This window comes from Pinus tabuliformis, chromosome 7 (assembly GCF_031772625.1).
Source record: "Pinus tabuliformis cultivar Carrire ecotype Pingquan chromosome 7, CPIR1, whole genome shotgun sequence".
Lineage (NCBI taxonomy): Eukaryota > Viridiplantae > Streptophyta > Pinopsida > Pinales > Pinaceae > Pinus > Pinus tabuliformis.
The window spans coordinates 917,423,934-917,448,371 of NC_142293.1; the positions used below are offsets into that span (position 1 = coordinate 917,423,934).

Here is a 24,438-nt window from a genome sequence, read left to right on the forward strand (position 1 = left end):
CTCTACCAACTCACTCAGAGAGTTAACTCTCCCTCGAAATCTTATCTCCCTAGGCCTTCTAGAGACTTCGAGCAGCTGCTTACGCAGTGCTATGCTGCTCCCCTTTCTTTTGCACTAGATCTCTCTTGCCTCCTGTCAACCCTCTGATACCATGTGAGAATCTCGAAATTCCAAATCCTACTACAACAACTGATAATATTTCTTCTATTTGTTAATTTACTGAAACAAATTATTTGCAGTTATCTATGGCAAATATCAAAATACATACACTACAGTCTTCACAAATTAATTACTGCGGAAAAATAAATGTAAGGAAAATACTAGCACAACAATAACACATTAACACAGTTATTTTTGGACATTTGTCCCCGGGAAAACCCAAAGTGGGAAAACCAATGTAGCAGATGAGGGTTTCTTTTATTATTCTTCAACAAAATCTCATGTACAATCTACAGATAGCATAATAGAAGCAGAATCACTGAGAGAAATTTAACAAACAAATTTCTCCACTCCACAGTGAATTTCTGACACCTGAGAGGCCCTACTGCCCTCACACTCGCTACAATGCATCACCCTCTGCGTTGTCCCTGCGTCACTGCCTCTGCGTGGGTGATCTGCGTCCCTCTTCTGCGTTGCCACTTCCTGTTGTTTCCTGCACTCTCGACTATTGCTGATACCCTTTCTCTCTCACCTGCAACTCACCCTCTAATTCGATTTCCTCTTGCCGAACTTCAACCAGTGAGAAAATCGATCTACTTGGGCAACTAAGTATCTGCCTGGTGTGTTTTCCAAATGCCCATCGAAGTCCTTCTTATAATCCTCTCATTGATTAATCAATGGCCCAGATTAGATTCTAATCAATGGCTCAGATCATTTTGACTTGATCCTCGTCTTCTTCTAGAAGTTTCACACCCAGTTTAATTAATACCCTTTAATTATTTTAATTCCTAAGTTTAGACTTAGGCGTCCAATAAAAATAATTAATTATTTTAATAAAACTGTCTCTGGATGGAATTTCCCAAAATGATTTATGGGTATTCTCGAATACATGTGTCCTAGCCTCCCTGCAGATTTTGAGGCTTAGAGCACATCCGATGCTACCATAAATCAACAATTTGCACCTATTATTGGAAGTTCGTGAAGGGCTTCTCGCAGCTAGTAGCTCCTCTCACCAATTTGACGAAGAAGGAGGCATTTGAGTGGATAGATTGGGTGCAGGAGGCTTTTGAGCACTTCAAACAGGTTATGAGCAGTTGCTCGGTGTTGGCACTCACTGATTTCGCACAACCCTTTGTGCTCGAGTGTGATGCATCAGGGGAGGGTGTGGGAGCAGTTTTGATGCATGGGGGACACCCGATAGCTTTCGAGAGCCGAAAGCTACTGCCCCACGAGAGACTGTACTCCATCTACGATAAGGAGATGCTAGCCATCATGCATGCACTAGCGAAGTTCAGGCAGTATTTGGTGAGGAACAGGTTCAAGGCCAAGACAGACCATAACAGTGTCAGATTCTTCGTAGAGCAGAAGCAGTTGCAGGAGAGGTAGTAGAAGTGGGTGAGCAAGCTCCAGGCATACGACTTTGACATTGAATATGTCAAAGGGAAGCACAACGTGGTAGCTGATGCATTGTCTAGGAGCAGCTACCCTTTCATTGATGAGCATTACACTAGATTGGCAGGCATAGTTGCTGGTAGAGTACTCCAAGGACCGTTTTGCATGTGAGGTCCTTGACGGTGCAGTGGTGGATGACCAGTACCGAGTGATGAATGAGGTGATCTATTTCCAGAACTAGATTTATTTGGTACCCAGCTCCCAGTTGAGGGAGAAGATCCTGTAGGCAACTCATGACTCACCATTATCAGGGCATCAGGGGTTTACCAAGACTTACAGGACCATCAGAGAGCGCTTTGCATGGAAGGGCCTCAAGGATGATGTTTTGAGGCATGTTCGGGAGTGTGACACATGCTAGAGGAACAAGGGTGAGCAGACACACCCAGTTGGGCTACTACAGCCTCTTCCTATTCCTTAGGGGAAGTGGGAGAGCGTATTGATGGACTTTATCACCAGGTTGCCCACAGCCTAGGGAAAGGACTGCATATACGTGGTGGTGGACCGATTGACAAAGTTTGCACACTTTTTCGCCATCTCAACCCGGTCCTCAGCCTCACAGGTGGCTGAATTATTTTTCAGAGAGGTATTTTGACTTCATGGTCTTTCGAAGACCATAATCAGTGATCGGGATAGCAGGTTCATGAGAGGATTTTGGCAGGAGTTGTTTCGACTTGTGGGCACAGAGCTCACTCCGAGCACCAGTTATCACCCCCAGACAGATGGGCAGACGGAGATTGTCAACAAATGGTTGGAGGGTTACTTGCGTAACTACGTGACGAGACAGCAGCATGCATGGATACGATGGTTGCACTTGGGCAAGTACTGCTATAACACCACGTACCACATGTCCATAGGTATGTCCCCATTCAGAGCCCTGTATGGTTACGATGCATTATCTTTTGCTGACGTGATGTTTGGAGACAACAAGGCCCCCAGGGCCAAGGATTGGATACAGGAGAGCCAAGATATCTTGAGGGCTCTCAAGGATAACTTGCAGACTGCTCAGAACCAGTAGAAACTCTACGCAAACAGGGGCTGAGTAGAGAGGTAGTTTGAGGTTGGGGACTTAGTCTTCTTGAGGCTCCAACCATATAGGCAGTCATCACTCAAGCAGAAGGGGGCCGAGAAGCTCAAGCCTCGCTTCTATGGGTCGTACAGAGTCACCAGGAGAGTTGGGGAGGTAGCATATGAGCTGGAGCTACCCCTGGGGAGTACATAACATTTTCCATGTCTCTTGCCTGAAAAAGGCACTGGGATAGCAGGTGACAGCGGCTATAGAGCTACTACCTATGGATGATGAGGGGCACTTGGTTCTGGAGCCAGAAGCTATTTTGGAAACCCATGAGAGGCAATTGCAGAACAAGGTCATCAAGGAGTTTTTTCATGAGCCTTGGCATAATTGGTATACATTGCAAGAAACCTTTTCTCTTTGCCTTGACCATTGGATACTCCAACACTTGTCAAATTTATCAAACCCTAGGTCTTGTGCCTTCTTTCCTAGGTCTCCTCATAGAAAGTGAATTGTCTCCTTGTGGAGCCTTGAACCTAAAATGTGCCTTTCATGAAGAGCTCCTAGTGAGGCCATCTTACATATCAACCTTTGGAAGTTAAGTCTATCATAAGTGATCTCTCTCCTACCGAGACTCCTCCCATTAGTAAAAATCTGTGAAGAGCAAGGGCTTTTGGCTATGGTGACAATGGGCCACCACCCCATTGTTGCTTCTTGATCTAGTTTATGCCTTGTAGGGTTTCCCTCTCCAAGGCCTACAAGATTTTGTGGAAATAAGACATAGACAACTTGGGACCTGGTTACTAAGGGAGTCCACTGTAGAGTGTTTTTTCACTTAGTTAATTATTTTCGTTTTTTAACGATGAATAACTAATTGAGTTTTTCACTCATAAACTCCAAAGATGGAGCATGTCTTAATAATTGGGCCTTGAGTATGTTTCTGAGTCTAAGGTCAATGTATTTTACCATGCTAGGTCATATACAATCTAACAGAATTGCATTAGGTATTTTTAGAAATTTTTAAATAATTAAAATTTTCCCACATAATGGGATTTTTTAATTAGTTTTTTATGTAATAAGTGAAAAAGTGGTGCTAGGAAATGTTGATGGCATGTGAGTATTCAAAATTCATACTCAGAGTACGAACATTATCCTAGTACCCACTTGGGATCCAAAAAATAAATATTTCCTCATGAAAACCCACTTTTACTCATAAAAATGGAGAAAAAACAAGACAAGGAAAATTGAATAAACTAGGGACAGCCCAGAAATATGTCTTGAGTTGACTAAGTGACCCAATCACTTAAGTCAAGTGACTTGGCAAAGCAAGGATTAGTTAAGTGTTGATTGAAGCCAAGTCATTGGCCACCTAGGCAGGTCAAGTTCTATCCTCGATTTGAGGGCCAAGTTGCCTACTTGGACGGCCGAGTTACCAGCTGGAGGGTGTCGCGGATTGAAGGATCTTCTAGGTGGCAGTTGGCTACAGTTTAGGGGGGACATCACTACCACTCAAAACAGATCTTGTCTTCCCCCTTCCCCACACGTTGGCACACTTAGAGTGAGCTGCCAGTACCAGTGTCACAGGGTTCGTCGAACCTAAAGGTTGAGGTCCGAAATTCGTCGAATTTCAAAAAAAATCTTAAGGTTCGTTAAAGTTCGAGAAGGTTCGGTTCCTGCTGCGTGCATTAATTTTATAACGGCATTCATATTGTTACTACCCTAAGGTTTAGGTTCAAGAAGGTTCGGTTCCTGCTGCTGTGTCCTAACTTGTATAGTGTTCCACATAATCGTCCCAATCTCCCAGTGAGCTTGTGTGCGATTTCCGAGTCATGGTTCAAATTTGTTTGCTTACGCGTTGACATTATTATAATTTTACAAGCATTATAATATATTGCAGTATCGAAATCTGCGTACATACATTATAATGTGTTAAAAGCATTATATTATAAGGGGTCAACATTATTATAATTCTATAAGTATTACTGTAGTATTGAACTCAACGTACATGTATTACAAGCGATACGATATGTTAACACATTACAATGTATTGAACTCAGCTTATATGAGGCATTACAATAGGCTAATGTATATTTATTATTATTATAATAATAGTAATAAAGATAAGTTAACATAATTTAAAAATTATATATTTTTACAAGAATTATTTTTAATATATTTTAAATTATATTACATTAACAAAATTAGAGTATTGTTATTTTAAATATTATAAAATAATATAACTTATATTTAGAAAAATTATAAATTTATTGATATAGTATATGATAAAAATTATAAATATATATTAATTATAAATGAATATAAAAGATTTATGTAATTTTAATTATTATATATATTTTTAAAATTATATACATGAACGAACCTAATGGCGAACCTCATTCGAATCTCATCGAAAAATTCGAACTCGAATCGAACTTAATTGTAATCGAATTCGAATTCGAACCCGAACCATGTGACATTGGCCAGTACAGGCCATACGCAGCAGTAAAGGAGAGCCCACGCAAGCCTGTTTAGAGGCCACACGCAGCAAAGAAAGGATAGTTGTTTATGCACTTGGTGTTGGCTGAGTTAAACACGAGATATGTGGGTATTTGTCTCCATTTTTACTGCAATCCTTCACACATGGCAACAAGCTGCCATACGCAGTTCTTCTTGGGAGATCTACATTGACCTTAGGGGCTGCCACCTACAGCAGTATGCAGCCAGTCTTGGGCTGTCACTCAGCCAATTGGGATTGACATCAATTGGACACTTGTTGCTCTCATCTACATTGGGATTTGCTCCCAAAGTTCTATATATTGTACTCTCTTCTCCCATTGCTCTCTAGTGTTGAAAGTTGGAGCTTGGGGAAGCTCTACTATTTTTGTAATTGCTTATTTGATAATACAAAGACTTTGGAGGTCTAATGGCGATGGTCTTGTGTGGATGTTCTTGAGCACTTGAGGTAACTTGTATTTGGTTCATACTGTTTATTGCTTTCAACTTTTTTGTAACTCAAGCCATAGCTAGGGGCAGTATTGCCTAAAGGCGGAGGCCATAAGTGCTCATTGCCTCCTTGGTCTACTTACACTCTAGATTCGATTATTACATGCAATTCTCGGTTGAATTGCATGTTTAATCTTATCATTGTGTAAGTAAACACCTAAGATACTAATGTTGTATTGCAAGACTTCTTAAGTGTGATGCAGGTTACTCTTAGGCTTTGAGTTGGGACGTTCTCAGGTGAATTAGCCAACTCCAAGTACCATCAAGGAGTACACATTTCCACCATACCAAAGGACTGTCCAAAGAGCTTTGAAAAAAGGATTTAATAGGGCTTTAATAATCTCTGAACCTCTTCTTTCTTCCCTCATCAAAAAAAGAAAACTTTTCCTGATTACTCTTTTGCGCTTATATTGTTTTATCTAGCACATAAGGCTGCCTCATTGACTGTTGTCCTAACAGCAGTAGATTGACTAAGAAAGGACCAAGTTTTCTTGGTTTTTCTCTTGGTTAGTTAGTGTAGGAATCTAGTTTTTCTTACTTAGCATTTTTTCCTAGCATATGCAAGTAGTTTTAGGTTGTTTTAATCTCTTTTCTAGCATATTCTAAATTAAATTGCTTGCTGATTTTTTGCAGATCCTCGCCAGTACAAGGGGAAATGCTGGCGGATTTTGCCCAACTCTGAGGAATTGGAGCCTAAAGACAATCTAGATCCAACCCTTGTAAAAAATCAGCAAAACTTACCTTTGTAACCTCTTCAAGAGTTCTTTCTACCCCTTGATCTTTTAAGGGGATCCATTGTAACTTTCAATGATATTTTCTTCCCTTTGATTTATCAAGGGATTCATTGTAACTCTTTCAAATGTCTCTTCAATCCCTTATTCCACAAGGGATTCATTGTAACCTTTTTTTAGTTTCTCTCCATCCCTTTATTCATAAGGGATTTTCTTCTTTCTCTTCACTTTAATCCCTTATTCCACAAGGGATCTAATAAAGCATCATAATTTTTCTTGGAGTTGGGGGATTTTCCCCCTAAGCATCCCTCTTACCCAACTGGGGGCCTTCTTGTGGTTATGTTTTTGTAGTTAGATGTAAAACTGACCTAGAATAGAATAATCACACATGCTAATTGCAATCTAGTTTTGCCTTTCATTTCACTTGAGCATCTAATTGATAAGTTTCATTTATCATGCTTAGAGTAGACTAATTGTAATTTTGCTTTAGTTAGATTTCATCTCACTAATTTAGATTAGATTTCATTTCATTAGATAGTTTTCATTTTTGCTAAGAGTAATTAACCTCCAGCAAATTCCAACGGCTTGCTGGTTGAAGTAGATTAACTAGGGACCCTTCCTCTTTTAAGACTTGTTATTCTGAGATCAGGAACCCAGCGAGGATAAGGCTTGAAGAGGAAATTGATTGGAACCAGTTTCAATTCCTTGCAATCACATTGCATATTGTGCACTTCACACACTGAATTAACATAATCTCAAGTGACAACCTAAATCTAACTAAAATGAACCAAGAGACACTCCATCACATTTACTTTCCAGCATTTTGTACTTGATCCATTTACTTATTGCCATTTATATTTCAAAGCTCGTTAACTTGTGGGCAATTGCCATTTCAATTTCAAGTACATTTTATCTTCAAAACACTTTATTTCCAAGTACTTTATTTTGAGCATCTATCGAGCATACTCTTAGCACTGGTCTCATTGTTCATATCTTTTACTTGTCAAGTATTTCATTCATTTGCTTATCATCATTGTATCTATGGTTTATGAATGAGTATGATGCTTAATGGTTAATGCTTATTATTATCATCTACATGCTTTGAAGTTCATGATATGATTTATCTCGTTAATGGTGGTGCCTTGTAATTCCATTAAACTCCTAAAACTTGTTTAACATAAATTAATCAAGCCTTAGTATTTTGTCTCATAGGAACCACCCCCCTTGGCTTCGCTAGGAGTTAGCCTAGACAAAGAAGTTGAGATTTGAATGACAACTACTCAACTCGAGACTTGCCCCCAAGGCCACACCAAGTGGACTTAAATATTTTCTCCACGTTAACCCAGGTGTGGATTTAGGCGGCAACACTCCTAATTTTCATTTTCCACACAAAAATTATCCTTTGGACTCATTTTCTCTGGTAAAATTTTGTAATATAGATAATTCACGTAGGCAATTTGTAAAAAAAGTTCAAACCACAAAACCTAAGAATCAAACTACAAATATAAGTTTTCTAGGTTTAGTGATATGAATTTTAATGTCCTTTTTTCGAAAGTCAGTCACCTGCATGACTAAAAGGTATGCAAAGATATGAGTATCAATAACGAAGGTCCCTAGTCATCATTGTTTAAGTATCTTGTTAAATATCAGGTATACTGGGTAACTATGATCACTAAATAAGTTAACAGTGAGCAGTTATTTTCAAAATTTTGAATTTAAAAGATACGGTTCTTGGATCAAGAATCCAATGTATTTTGCAGAGTACTTTTGACGTTTAGCTGTTACTGCAATATATTTAATACATAAATCATACACAATTGATCACTAAGAACCTTAGACTTGATAGTACAATATTCTGGGAGATATAGCCCATCTTACATGGGTTTCCATTACTGCTTCCAGCTATTTCTAGATCAATGCATGCAAGCAATCTCAAAAGGATTTTGGCAACAGGGACAGAAGATGGATTTAATACACCTGAATCTCTCGCACATGAAATTACGTATTTTCAGTCTCAAGATAAATAAAATTTCATTCGTTCTCCCCTTTCTCTGCATAGAATTTCTGAAAATAAGAAGTATTTGTCACCTATGTTTGTAATTTTAACAGCCAAACTGTTGCTCTCTATCGCATTATTTCCTTTCCTCTACCCTCACTTCCCTGTTCAACTTTATCTGATTTCACAACTGCAGCAAACCTCCATTCAATCACTTCCCAATATTATTGCAAATCACTTTCTCAATGCTGCAACAGCACCGGTGATCTTCAGTTCCCCTACAGCCCCAGCATTCACCCCTTAAAACTACATAAGGGATCCAAACTGAAGCCAGCTCAAACTGAGTTTAAGACAAAGACATTTAATGATGCAACACTGGGACATAGGAGATAGTAGATTTCTTAGATTAATAAGATGCAAAATCCGACATTTTATTTTCTACTCAGAAACTATGAAAATATAACTTACAGATGCCCCAGCGCGAAAAGTTTTCTCAACAGTGTTCCCAGTTACATAGTTGCGTATTTTTGTTCTCACAAAAGCTGCACCTTTCCCAGGCTTTACGTGCAGAAATTCTTCATTAGACAGCCAATAGAAAGCATGGTAACATGAGAAATCTATAATATGAAGATTATGATAACAGCTTGTCAAAAGATTAAACATCTATAAGTCATGCAACTTTTGACAAAACTAAAAGGAATACAAAATATATTTGTAAAGAAATATTTTCCAATCACAACCTTAATTATTCAGCACTTTTGTCAAGATGATTCAGTTCACAGTAAGATTATGTGCTTAAAATGCAGATAAATGTCATTAACGAGAGAATCCAACAGATGCCTAGATAGATAGACATAAAAGGGTAAGATGTTGAGAGGAGAAAACTACATTCATAAGTTTCAAGGCTATTTGGAAGTGATTCAAGATAAAAAAAAGAAGCATATACTCTTCAGTCCATGCTCGTATCCTTTTGTAGAGTTTATGAAGAAAAGAGATACTATAAAATCCTCCATTTCATGTGTTTATCAAGGTCTAATCCCTAATACTAAAAGCAGTGTCAACTTCAGGTATAAAAGGAAGTGTTACAGACCAGTTTTTGTATCCCTGAAATGCATTCTCAGACATAATTGTAAAAGGGGTTACCATGCAAGTACACCTCACCACTTTTAACTAGTTGTGGAATACCATTCTTAGTAATTTAGACAAGGAGTCTTCATTTTGTTGTCCATAATCCCAAAACCAAATGTCCATTGTATGTACCACAAGATTCTTTTGATTGCAATCAATTGATCAACTTTTGGTTATGTTAAAAAATTAGAAATATAGTTGATTTGCATAAAAAATATCCGACTTGGTTGATGAGAAATAAATCAAACTACCAGTCATTTGTAGATTGACTCATTTGTTTGTTTTGAGTTAATATTGGCTGATAATTTAGCTCAACCTCCACAGCTGTAGAGGTTGATTTGCACTCTAACATGTTAAACTCCTCTAGCAAGATTTTGGCATACTTTGATTGGGAAACAAGAAAACTACTATCAATGTAATAAGTAACAATTGGTGATATTACGATATTCACACAGGTGTGTAATGTATAAAATATTTGCATTGAATAAATCAACGAATGATGATTGCAAACCCCTGTAACAGTACATTTATACCAATGTTCCAGCAATACTTTGGGACGGGGGATGTGGGTGTGGGAAGACGCACAAGGGGGACATGTGGGAGTACCCTCAAATTTTAGGGAAATTTAGGGGGGACAGGGGAACGTTGGGGTGTATATATATATATATATTCTAATTCATATTCAATAATGAAAGCATAAATACATTGATCCATACATAATTGAATTAAATAATGAAATACAATAATCGATACTCATCATTCATACTAATACATACATCATTCATCCATACACCACGAGATTCAATAATGAAACACATTGATCCATATTCATCATTCTAGAATCTACATTGATTTAAAAATTAAATTCATCATTCTAGATTCTAAATTGATTTAAAATTTAAATCCACCATTCATCATTCTAGAAGCTAATTAGTGCCAAGCAAAATAGACTTGTTGACCACTACATGTCAACGACTCATAGATGTCCACCCCCTTTATCCCCAAAAGGCATAGCACCTGATCGATGTGTCCGTGCCGTTCAGCTATCATCATCAGCCTGATTATCATGTTACAATGTAAACCCATTCTGCATGTATATGATGTAAATAATCTCAGCAGATCTGTGTCATGTATGTAATTGCCTAGGTAAACCTACTTTTCTGGTAACGATCTACATTCTAGGAGGTTTTTTGTCTCACCGATCCATTCTCAAATGGTCGGTAGAGTTTTCTTTCAGTCTTACCCCAAAGCCGGAATGTATTTTGTCACTGGGATCTTAGGCGAGTCCTAGTGTTATAGATCGAGTCTATGTAAAAGTGATTTGGGAATAATCCTAACTATTTGGTTAGGTTATTTTATTACAAATTGCTTAGTCTACTAGGTTATATTTGTGTCGCAGAAATGAGTAGTCTGTGAAGGTCTTTTTCAAATGGGTTTTCCCCCTTATGACGTAAAATGTAATATTCCTAATTAGCCATGGTTAATTGGAATATTCGATTTTGCTCAATTTTGCCTTCTATAGTTATTTATAAATAAAAAGGTGAGGAAAGGGGGACATAACTCACTTTTTGAATAAAGTCACTCCCTAGTAGCACAACGTTGTAACTTAAAAGGGGAGCCAAGGGGGCCAAAGGACCACGTAGAGAAGGGGGCCCACGTAGACACTTGGAGGGACTGCGCAGATGGAGAAGGAGCACATGGCAAGAGAGAGGCTACATTGGAGGAGGTGGGCCTTAGGGTTTTGAGAGAGGCCAACGCTATAAAGGAGAGAGGAGCCTCCTCATTTGGGCATTGGATTATGATGCATTTGAGCTAGTCACTTCGACTCAGAGCACGCTGGCTGTTTAGCCTATCTGTGGCATTGTTTAGTGCATCGAGTGTCTCCATTCGGAGATCTCACCCTTAGCCCCGGGGGACTTCAAGTGCCTACTTGGGCAAGGTAGTTTCATCGGTATTTTTGTAGGAAGAGCGATCTCTAGAGTTGAGGAGGAACTGAGTATTTTGATGACTGCGCAGACTTGAGAGGAATGACGCAGTCTCTTTTGGTAGGAGCTCCGGATTGGGTTTATGTGGAGGACTTGAGCTTGGAGATTGAGCAAGGGATCAGCCCTTGCATATTGGAGGATTTTCGCAGAGTCTCGGGTAGAGTTTTGGAGGATTCTCTTCAGGGGCAACACAGAGCCTTGAGGGATAGCATAGATCCTCAAGGGGGTGATTTTTGGGGCTCAGCTATTTTAGAAAAGCTTTCTGGGCTTTTTTGGGTTTATTGAGCAGAGGTTGATTCCAAAGTTTCAGCACTTTCTGAGGGGGGGGAACAGCCCCAAATCCTCACTTGATTCCAGCAGTAGCAGCAGCACAGCAGTTCTTCGACAGCTTGGACGCAGTTCAGAGAGAGGCCATTTCCTTACCATTCTGAGTGTATTTCTTCACTTGCCTTGTGCAAGAAGAGGTGTTATCTTTCTTATCACCTCTTGTACTCTTTCCATTACTCAGTGTAATAAAATGGCTTAGCATTTCTCTCTGCATTTCTCGAGTATCTGCTTATATTCCATGTATACATTATTGCATGTTGCACTACTATTATTTTTTTTATCTCTTTGAGCTTCCCGGCTACTATACCACTTGTGTGTTTTTCTCCTATACTCTTAGACAGAGTCTGGAAAGGGCCAGGTAGCCTCCAAATCTTGTCCTCTTTTCAGAGGCGACATATCTAGTAAACGCCCTCCCAGTCAATCTCTTATTGGAGTTTGCTTGTGTTTGAGGGGTATCCCTGATAACTATAAGGGATATTACAGTGGTATCAGAGCATAGATTTGGCTCAGCCTGTGGAGCTAGCAGTCTATGACACCGAGGGAGAAGCCCTACATCTGTTACAGAGGTAGGAAATATAGAGATATTGAGCGTAGGTTGGAGAACACCTACGGGGAGGGAGACTGTGTTCGGGTGGTGGACACAAAACAGGAGGAGCCTATGGTGAACACAGAACAGGAGGAGCCTGTGGTGGACACAGAGCAGGAGGATCCGATGGCAGATGAGTACGGGAAGAGATTTGCGGACATGCTCCTCAAATCAGTGCAGGATATGTCGAGGCAGATCGAGGTGATGGGGCAGAGATTCACGGCAATGGAGGCTAGACAACGTGAGAACCCACGGGTTTTCCAAGTTGGTGAGGGATTGAGTACATCCCACCATTTGCCAGATCAGGGTGCCACTCAGCGTGATACTACTCAGCAGATAGCCTCACATGCCCCTACACGTTCTACCATGCCCACTTTCCTAGGAGCAGACACGGGGGCCGGAGCCCAGCAGGAGGCAAAGCCCGGTCATATGGGCGATTATTTTGCAGAGTACCAGACCTATGGGTAGGAGTTCAGGGATGCTCTCTCATTCAAAGACTTCGTTCAACTCCAGCGGGATAGTAGACCCTGTGACCATTACAGAGGATACCGGCATTATCATGATGGAGACACCCACCGCACAGCTAGTAGATTCCACTTGCCTATGTTTGATGGCTCATCAAACAGTTCGGCAAAGTCTTGGGTGGAGAAGCTAGACATCTATTTCCAACTTAACCAGATGTCGGAGGCAGAGGCCATCAAGGTGGCGACATTACATTTGGATGGTGAGGCCCAGGACTGGTAGTTCCATGGGATGGTTACACTCGGACACTCCACAGTGACGACATATGCCGAGTTCACCAAGAGATTGATAGATGGGTTTGACCGGGGGGATCCGAAACAGCACTTTGTTGAGCTGACGAGGCTCAAACAGATCGGGGACCCAGAGACCTACATTGCAGACTTCTTGAGGGTTTCAGTGATGGTGCTAGATCTATCCGTGGCACGGAGGATCTACATGTTTGTTGAGGGGTTAGCAGAGCCACTTTAGGGTCTAGTCAGATCCACTAGACCAGCCACACTTCAGGATGCTATTAGCAGGACCCGGAACTTACAAGATGCCTTACCCAAGACCCGGACATCTCACCCCAGAGACAGGGTTTCCAGCCTAAGGGGAAGGATGTGAGGATTCCGCCTCCAAAGGGAAATCCAGGATGAGCACAAATTAATGATGATGCTTGGAGGGAGTTGAAGAAGAAGTGGTTGTGCTTTACCTGTCAGGAGCCGTGGGCACCGGGACATAGATGTGCCACTGGCAAAGCATATTTTATTGAGGTCTTCTCCGAGAGCAGCAGGGAAGAGGATGAGGAGGAGGATGTGGAGGCAGGAGATAGTCATGCCACGCAGGATCCTTTGCCACCTCCACCACCACCAGCAGGTGGTGCAGCTTTTGCACCTACCGGAGGGGCCCTTGCATCATTGCGAGGAGTTCCCAAGTATTTGACGTTGCACGTACAGGGGACAGTACGTGGCCAGCGACTATCAGTTTTGGTTGACAGTGGGGCAACCCACAACTTCATCGATGCACAAATGGTTGAGCGGAGAGGTATACAGACAGAGATCTTCGATAGTTTTTCAGTTTTGGTCCCAGGAGATTAGACCATGGTGTGTGCTCGTTATGTCCCAGAGTTATCAGTGATGATGGGCACCTACACACTAACTGCCCACTTTTTTGTGGTCAATATTCCGAACACCAACATGATACTAGGTGTTCAGTGGCTTATTACTCTAGGGAAGGTCATGACAGATTGGAAGGCCCTAGAGATGGAGTGGGATGATGAGAAGACAGGGAGGCATGAGAAGATACGGGGACAGCACATATATCCCCCTCAAACTGTTTCGGCTCATTGGATGGAGGCAGTGTTCCGGAAGGGAGATGTAGAGTGGGCAGTGGAGTTGCGTGCATCAGAGACAGGGACTATAGGGCAGACGGTGCACCCAGAGATATAGTTCATCCTTGACCAGTATGCTACAGTGTTTGGGGAGATTCCGCCGAGACAGCCACCGGACCGGGGGTTTGAGCACACCATTGAGCTTAAGCAGGGCATACAGGCAATGATTACTAGCCCCTGTAGGCATCCCAAGGCCTATCGGGATGAGATTAAGCGAGCCATTCAAGAGTTGCTGGCTTTTGGGCACATTCGGCCGAGCATGAGTCCTTTTGCTTCTTTTGTGGTGTTGGTGAAAAAGTAGGACGGAACATTGAGGATGTGCATTGACTACAGGGCCCTGAACAAAAAGAACCTGAAGAACAGGTACCCCATACCCAGGATCGATGAGTTGATGGATGAGTTGAGAGGAGCACAGTTCTTCTCAAAGATTGATTTGAGATCTGGGTACCATCAAATTCGCGTGAAGGAGCAGGACATTCCCAAGACCGCCTTCAGGTGTCACTATGGGCACTTTGAGTTTTTGGTGATGCCCTTCGGGCTAACCAACGCCCCAACTACATCACAGTCCTGCATGAATCACATCTTCCGCAGTCACTTAAGGAAGTTTGTGTTGGTGTTCTTTGATGATATTCTCATTTACAACAGGACTTGGGAGGAGCATCTCCAGCACATTGAGACAGTGTTATGCATCTTGGAGGAGCAGCAGTTCTATGCCAAGCTCTCCAAGTGTGAGTTTGGGTTGACGGAGATGTTGTACTTGGGACACATCATAGGGGTGGATGGAGTGAGAGTCCACGAGGAGAAGATCAGGGCCATCAGAGATTGGCCAAAGCCGAGGAACGTGATAGAACTTCGAGGATTCATTGGCATTTGTACTTACTACCGGAAGTTCGTCAAGAGTTTCTCACAGCTTGTTGCACCCCTGACAGATCTGACAAGGAAGGGGGCATTCAGTTGGTCGGATACAGCGCAACGAGCCTTTGACAGGCTCAAGGAGGTTATGAGCAGCTGCCCAGTGCTTGCATTGCCAGATTTTTCGCAGCCATTTGTTTTGGAGTGTGATGCGTCGGGAGAGGGGATCAGTGCAGTGTTGATGCAGGGAGGTCACCCTATAGCCTTTGAGAGCCGGAAGCTCCTTCCGCATGAGAGGTTGTATCCTACATACGACAAGGAGATGCTAGCCATTATGCATGCATTGGCCAAAATTCAAATTCCAGCAGTATTTAGTGTGTAACAGGTTCAGGGTGAGGACTGATCATAACAGCGTCAGGTTCTTTTTAGAGCAGAAACAGCTACAAGAGAGGCAGCAGAAGTGGATCAGTAAGATCCAAGCGTATGACTTTGACATTGAGTATGTCAAGGGTAAGAACAACGTGGTAGCAGATGCCCTTTCACGTAGACCAGCCACATTGTCTCTTATGAGCTTGGACACAGACTGGAGGGCTCGACTCTTAGTAGAGTACTCTAAGGACAGATTTGCATGTGAGGTTCTAGATAGGCAGGTGGCGGATGACAGGTACAGGGTAGTCGATGAGATCATCTACTATAGGGACCGGGTCTTCTTAACTAAGGGATCTCAGCTCAAGAAGAAGATACTTCAGGCATCACATGATTCACCATTGGCCGGCCATCAGAGGTTTACCAAAACCTACAGGGCCATTAGAGAGAGGTTCTAATGGAAGGGCCTCAACGAGGACGTACTCCAGCATATCCGAGAGTGCGATATTTGCCAGAGGAACAAGGGAGAGATGAGCCATCCCACAGGATTATTGTAGCCTCTTCCCATTCCGGAAGGGAAATGGGAGTGTATTTTGATGGACTTCATCACAGGGTTGCCCATGGTGCAGGGCAAGGATTGTATCTTTGTCGTCGTTGATCGACTGACAAAGTATGCACACTTTTTCGCCATATCCGCACACTACACAGCAGCGCAGGTGGCCGAGCTGTTCTTCAGAGAGGTCTTTAGGCTACATGGTCCTCCTAAGACCATCATCAGTGACAGGGACAGTCGTTTCATGGGCGAGTTTTGGCAGGAGCTTTTCCGGTTGGTGGGGATGGAGTTGACACTGAGTACCAGTTATCACCCATAGACGGATAAGCAAACAGAGATAGTTAACAAGTGGTTGGAGGGCTACTTACGTAACTATGTCAGTGGGTAGCAACGAGCATAGCTGAAGTGGCTGCAGTGGGGGAGTATTGCTACAACACTACACATCACATGTCCATTGGTATGTCACCATTCTATGCTTTGTATGGATATCATCCTTTATCTTTTGCTGACGTGATGTTTGGTGCTAGCAAGGCTCCGAGAGCCAAGATTTGGATCTAAGAGAGTCCGGATATCCTCCGAGCTCTCAAGGATAATATGGCTACAGCACAGAACCAACAGAAACTGTATGCTGACAGGGGTCGGGTGGAGAGACAGTTTGAGGTAGGGGACTTGGTCTACTACAATTACAGCCATACCGATAGTCATCACTGAAGCAGAAGGGAGCTGAGAAGCTCAAGCCCCGCTTTTATGGGCCATACAGGGTGATACGCAGGATTGGACAGGTTGCGTATGAATTGGAGCTACCCCCAAGGCAACAAGATTCATAACGTTTTTCATGTATCATGCCTGAAGAATGCATTGGGGCAGCAGGTGACAGTGACAGATGAGCTACCACCCACGAATGATGAGGGGCATTTGGTGTTGCAGCCAGAAGCTATTATTGATACCAAGGAGAGGCAGCTGCGAAGCAGGACGGTCCGAGAATTCTTGGTGAGGTGGAAGAATTTACCGAATGAGGATGCCACTTGGGAGAGAGAGAAAATTTTGCAGCATCCATCACTTTAGTTGCTTGAGGACAAGCAACATTTTGCCGGGGGAGACTGTAATATTCCTAATTAGCCATGGCTCATTCAAATATTCGATTTTGCTCAATTTTTCTTTCTATAGTTATTTATAAATAAAAAGGTGAGGAAAGGGGGACATAACTCACTTTTTGAATAAAGTCACTCCCTAATAGCACAACGTCGTAACTTAAAAGGGGAGCCAAAGGACCACGTAGAAAAGGGGGCCCACATAGACCCTTGGAGGGACTGCGCAGTTGGAGAAGGAGCACGTGGCAAGAGAGAGGCTACATTGGAGGAGGTGGGCCTTAGGGTTTTGAAAGAGGCCAACGCTATAAAGGAGAGAGAAGCCTTCTCATTTGGGCATTGGATTATGTTGCATTTGAGCTAGTCACTTCGACTGAGAGCACGCTGGCTGTTTAGCCTGTCTGCAGCACTGTTTAGTGCATCGAGTATCTCCATTCGGAGATCTCACCCTTAGCCCCGCGGAACTTCGAGTGCCTGCTCGGGCAAGGTAGTTTCATCGGTATTTTTGCAGGAGCAACGATCTCTGGAGTTGAGGAGGAACTGAGCATTTTGATGACTACGTAGACTTGAGAGGGAGGACGCAGTCTCTTTTGGTAGGAGCTCCGGATTGGGTTTATGTGGAGGACTTGAGCTTGGAGATTGAGCAAGGGATCAGCCCTTGCATATTGGAGGATTTTCGCAGAGTCTCAGGTAGAGTTTTGGAGGATTCTCTTCAGGGGCAGCGCAGAGCCTTGAGGGATAGCGTAGATCCTCAAAGGGGTGATTTTCGAGGGTCAGCTATTTTAGAAAAGCTTTCTGGGCTTTTCTGGGTTTATTGAACAGAGATTGATTCTAGAGTTTCAGCATTTTCTGAGAGGGGGGAACAGCCCCAAATCCTCACTTGATTCCAGCAATAGCAGCAGCAGCTTGGACGCAGTTCAGAGAGAGGCCATTTCCTTACCATTCTGAGTGTATTTCTTCACTTGCCTTGTGCAAGAAGAGGTGTTATCTTTCTGATCACCTCTTGTACTCTTTCCATTACTCAGTTTAATAAAATGGCTTAGCATTTCTCTCTTCATTTCTCGAGTATCTGCTTATATTCCATGTATATATTATTGCATGTTGCACTACTGTTATTTTTTTATCTCTTTGAGCTTCCCGGTTACTCTACCACTTGTGTGTTTTTCTCCTATACTCTTAGACAGAGTTTGGAAAGGGCCAGGTAGCCTCCAGATCTTGTCCTCTTTTCAGAGGCGACATATCTGGTAAATGCCCTCCCAATCCATCTCTGGTTGGAATTTGCTTGTGTTTGAGGGATACCCCTGATAAGGGATGTTACATAAAAATATGAAAATTATGATGTAAAGTGTCTAGAGGATTGGAAAAAATAATTTATCCCCTCATAGGTTAATTAATTAAATTTTCTGGCCAAAAAATTAATTAAAATCCTAAGCCAGAAATTTAATTAATTCTAGGTCCTAGGTAAATTTAAATTCTCCGAAGGCAAAATTCGTCAGTCCTTAAAAATTAAATTTTCAGAGGTCCCGAGACTAAGGTAAATTGTTTATTTTGCAAAATTTTAGGCCTTTGGTCCTGTTGACCACTACATGTCAACTACCCATAGCAGTACACCCCCTTTTTCTTTGCAATAAGGGTAGCGCTTGATCGACATGTCCGTGCCATTCGACAGTCATCAACAGCTTGATCAATCTATGTTGTAAACCCAGTCTGCATGTATAAATTGTAAATAATCTTAGCAGATATGAGTCATGTATGTAAATTGCCTAGGTGGACCTAATTTTCTAAGTGATAATCTACGTTCCGGAAGGTTTTTCGTCTCACCGATCCATGATCGGCAGAGTTTTCCTTCAGCCTAACCCCAAAGCCGGAATGGATTTTGTCACTAGAATCTTAGGAGATTCCTAGTGTGTTAATCTGCTAGATTATAGCAATGTCCCAGAACTGGGTGGTTTATGAGGGTCTATGTCAAATGGGTTCTCCCCCTTGAGATGTAAAGTTGTAAAAGTCATGATGTTAAGTGTCTTGAGGGTTAAGAAATGTTTTAATCCCCTCATAAGTCCTAAGTCCTAGGTCCTAGGTGATTTTTCCAAAAGCTAAGTTCGAGGATCCATTTAAAAATAATTTTAAAAGAAAAAGTAAAAAACCTAAAAATAATAAAATAATAATATTTTGAGTAAATAAATGAATATCAATTTTTTAATACATTAAAAATTCGACGGATGAGATTAAGAGATATCTTGATCCTCATCGACGGTCGAGATCATTTTGACGTGGATCACTCAAACTAGCTGTTGGGAATTTTTCCTTTAAATAGGGTGCTAGGGGTCATTCGAGGGCAGATTTTGAGCTGTGAGTTTTGTGCTGAAGAAGCTCTCTTGTAAACTTTTTCTGGTGCCAATAAAGAAAGACTTTGGGGTTAAAAATCTTGCTGGTGTTACTCTTCTGAAAATGCTGTAAGATTGTTCTATTTCTTTTTCTCTGCATAATTTTATTTTCAGCCATTGATGATAGCTTAATGAAGATTGATCTAGGCACAGGTATCTTGTCTGATCTTTGGGGTTTGAATAATAGTTTAGATTCTAAAATATAGTGGCAGGTATCTCCATTTGATCGGGGTTTCATTATTGTTTTCTCCTTCTATGTTAGTGGTTGATTTTAAGCTGTGCAGGAAATCCTTTTTTTCAGATTACCGAGCGTTAGGGGAAGTTCTCGGCTAAACCAGCCAACTCCCGGGTTGTGTTTTCTGAAAGAGCCCAGCCAGTTCTTGATCCCGGGCTTAGCATTCGAAATATTTTTTTTTTATAAATGCATGCAGGGTTTTCTGAAGCGTTTTACATTAAAATTAAACTCTGATAATATTACTGTGATTATTGATAAATCTGGCTTCTCAAGAGCTTTCAGTTTGTAAATATTGTAAATTTTTGCTGGGTTTAGGGTTTTCAGTTTTTGTTTTATGCACATATCATTTTTTGAGTGATTTTTCATTCCAGGTTGCATGGTTTGTCTAAGCGATTTTGTTGTCCAAGGGTTTCAGATATCAGTTGTTTTCAGATCTGGGGTTTCATTATTTGCAGGAAGTTTATTTTTATGTGCTCCCCATCAAATTCCAACTCCTGTATGCTGCCAAAGTCTGCAAAATTATTACGCTGCCACCATAACCTTGCATCGATTTCCTTCAGCCGCCGTCCAGCTATACACTGTCACATTTCGTTTCACCTTGCTCTTTCCCAAACTCGTTCAAGCTGCCAAGCCTACGTTCTACGCTTTCTCTCATCTCTACGTTCCCATTGTTATCGCCCTACGTACATCCCTTCAATCCTCTGCCCATCGAGCTCCTCCACGCGTTTTTTTTTTTTATTCCATACCACCAAAACGCTGCAGATCCCAGTCCCTTCTGCGTCCAATCCTCAACTGGCGGCTTTATTTGCTGCAAACGAATTGTTAAAAACGTGCAGATGAATCGCTGTCACCTCATAGCTGCAAATGAAAGCTCAGAATCCGCAAACCTGAAGGCGAAATACCATACGTGGTTTCAAATCATTCCCGTCTCCTTCACGCTATGTCGTCGGATTTCCTCAACCCTGTAAGCATTACGCAGCACGAAACGCTTCAGATTTCTATGGTTACTTCCTCAGTGCTGACCTGCTCTTCGATTTACACCTGCAACTGCTCGACGGCTTCATCCGCGCTACACTCCCTTGCAACCTTCATCGTCCCATCTGCTCCGTTTTCGGCCGTCGAATATCAAACCCTACACTAAAACAAAATTCACGCAAACGGTTCTGTTATACGTGAGTAAGGGTAGCGCATTTTTTTCTTCTTGTTTGATTTTAGTATTAGGATTATAGTTTTGTTTGTTTTGGTTTTATAAAAAATTAGAATAAAAAATGTGATTTTGCTTTTAGATTGTATATATTAAATTTCATTTTTATGTTTTTTGACTTAGGTTATATATGTATATATATTTTAGGTTTGAGATTTTTTTTTATTAGCTTTTGATATTAGAATAGATTTTAGTTTTGTTTTAGTTTAGGAATTAAATCTTTAATTTAGCTTAGTTTGACAGTTTTAAATTTATTAAATTTTAAGCTTTAGATTTGGTTAAATAGATTTAACTTTGTTAGATTTTAATAATTAAAATCATAAAAGTATAAAAATTATAAAAAATTAAAAAATCAAAAGCAATAAAAGTTTTAGTCCTTGGTTTTTTTTTATGAAGTTTAGAATTTAGTGTTTAGATAGATTTTAGATTTATTTTTTTTTTACTTTAATTTTAGTTTAGATTTTAACTTTAAGTTTTGTTTTAAAATTAAAAATTAAAAAATATATATATATATATAACAAATGAAAAAATTCATAAAAAAAATTATAAAACTTTAAAAAAACATAAAAATTAATTTTTAGTTTTTTTTATTTTTATTTTTGTTCTATAGTTTACATTTTAGATTTAAAGCTTCATTTTTAGTTTCAAATTTTGTTTTCTTTGAAAAATATAAAAATATTTTGGGAAAATTTTTGCCAATTTCAGTCTTGGCTCGGGAATTTTTAGGTTTCATCTTTTATGCTGAGGCTAAAATTTTGATGTGGAAATTAATGTTTAATATGATTTAATGTTCATCTGAAGATTAACTGCATGAATGTGATCTCTGGTTAATATTTTACGTGATTGTTTAAAGCCCTTTATCTTTCGAAATTTCAATTGCTGGAGTATCATTTAAGCATTTTCTCGCATTTGATAAAAATTAATTTTTGTTTGAATGTTTGCTCTACCTAGTTTATATTTCTGCAGCATCTGATAATTAATCGTTTAAACATTAAATCCGCTAGGCACTGGTCCATTAAACTTAACAAAATCAATTTAGTGCTTGTTTCTTCGTGTCTCCCAACCCAACTGGTCGAGAGTTGGTCTTCATCACCTCATAGGGTCTACCCCCCTTAACCGCGGGAAACAGGCTTAAACGGAGAGATCAGGGATCAGAGTGACAGCCCCCGGTCTGAGCGTTGTCGTGTCAATCTGTGCAACAACATTTTTTGGCGCCGTTGCCGGGTAAAGATTTTTTTCTGTCCTTGGTTTATTCGACATTCATCTTCTCATTTCTCATCATTCTCTCATATTTCTCATCTCACGTTTGAGCTGGCAGATTCAGCATTTTTTGGCGTCATCTCATCTTTTATGCCATTCATTAGCCTGTCAAACGGCCAACATTCTTTGGCGTGTTTTGATCTTTTCATCACCTTATCTTTCATCATATCAGCAACTTCTCTTCGATTCATTTCTTGTTTGGGTGGCGACTCCACTCCATTTCTTTTCATTTATTTTCCCAAACAAGAAGCCTCTCTCATATCAGCTTGTTGGTTACTTTTTGGATCCTAGAATTTGACTCATTGTTCAAGTGGCGACTCCACTTCTTTCATCTCTTAATTTTCTTGAGCAGAAATCTCTTTCTATCATCCATTTGATCCCTTATTATTCATCATGGATTATTCATTTAAACCATGTCATTTTACTGATAATCTCCATGATTTTCGGAAAGAGGCCATTTCTAAATTATTTAAGTTCTCAGGTGTTGATTCGGTCGCTGTTAGACAGCATTTAAACAAGTTTACTTGTGTAATGATCATATATTGTAGACTTCCTCAATATAACCATGAAGATGTCAAGATGCGTCTATTTGTCCATTCTTTAAAGGGTGATGCTTTGAACTGGTTTAATAGTTGTCCTGAAGATTTCTTCATTTCTTTGCAAGACATTGTCGATGCTTTTAAAGATAGATATGGTGATCCAGATAGCTCGCCTTGTGCCCCTAAAATTGTGCAACAAAATGAAAGTAATCTTGTAAAAGGTCCAGCTGTCCAAGACAATTATTCATATCAGAGTGTGCCATCCACTTGTACCATTGCAGATCATAGTAGTGTTGACAATGAAAAGAAAGATCATAAGCAAATTATAAAAGATCTATTGCTACTGGTAAGAAATATGGAGATAAATCAAACTAATTACGCCAATGATGTGAGAACTTTATGCACTCACCTGGAAAAGCGTAATAGGGGATGGAGATCATGCAAAATCAACATAGTAAGGAAATTGAAGCCATGAAGATTAATCATGACACAGAAATTAGTTTTATGCAAAGCAAGATGTCAGGCTTAGAGGAAAATATGACGACCATGCAAGCAAATCATAAGAAAGAGATAAACTCTATGCAGCATTGCTTGATGACCATGGAAGAAGACCATGCCAGGGAAATCAGTGCTATAAGGGTTGAACACTCTAGTCAGATAAACGCCATTAACATACAGTTTCAGAAATTTCAACAGCAGTCGGAAGATGAAGGAAACCAGGAAAAATCAATAGATCAAGAGCCTTCTCATCCGCTGCAACAAGCTCCATCTTACTATGAGGAGGTCATTGGTTCGATTGAAAGGTGGTTGATTGAAGGTGATCCAAATAGAATTAAAAATGATAAAGATCAGATGCAGGATAAAGAAAGACATGTCACGCATATCTTACATACTTCATCTGATAACTTTGAAGCAGAAAGTTCCATGTCATCAGTGATGCAGCCTGCCAGGAAGAAAAAGTGCAAAAGAAAGAGAATGAGAAGAAGATTTGATGCATCAGACGGCCGCGAGCAGCTTGATTTTCGGATAGGAAAAAGTCCTACCATATGTAGAATTGGACATGGCACATCCGACAAGCAGCCGACAGATTTCCCTGAAAACAGGCAAATGCTCAGTATACACTATATTGAACACATCTGATGCCATGGGGCATCCCCTGTATTTCTAACCTTACTCCTTGCTTTTTCAGCATTTTCATTTCTGTTTTAGGATTAAGATTTACTTTTCATGTTACTAGATAGTTAATAAATGAAGAGCTTATATTTTTCCTGTGCTTAACGTTATATGATGATTTTTTGGATGGACGCTACTTATGTTTTGTTGTGTGTTTCATGGGTGCAGATTCTGGATTCTCACACTCCTACAGTGCAGCAATGTGTCCCCAAGTAGAGCCAGATGTTGACCACTACGTGTCAACTACCCATAGCAGTACACCCCCTTTTTCTTTGCAATAAGGGTAGCGCTTGATCGACATGTCTGTGCCATTCGACAGTGATCGACAGCTTGATCAATCTATGTTGTAAACCCAGTCTGCATGAATAAATTGTAAATAATCTTAGCAGATATGAGTCATGTATGTAAATTGCCTAGGTGGACCTAATTTTCTAAGTGATAATCTACGTTCCGGAAGGTTTTTCGTCTCACCGATCCATGATCGGCAGAATTTTCCTTCAGCCTAACCCCAAAGCCG

General features: G+C 40.7%; 1 protein-coding gene across 2 annotated transcripts in view; it reads right to left on the reverse strand.

The window, feature by feature from the left end:
* Nucleotides 1-24,438, reverse strand: part of LOC149250649 (elongation factor P (EF-P) family protein) — a 208,832-nt gene that overhangs the window by 106,953 nt on the left and 77,441 nt on the right. For both annotated transcript variants that reach the window (XM_089456460.1, XM_089456459.1), the window contains exon 3: nucleotides 8,819-8,925. In XM_089456460.1, the coding sequence (XP_089312586.1) occupies nucleotides 8,819-8,925 (107 nt within the window). The remainder of the gene's footprint in view (nucleotides 1-8,818; nucleotides 8,926-24,438) is intronic.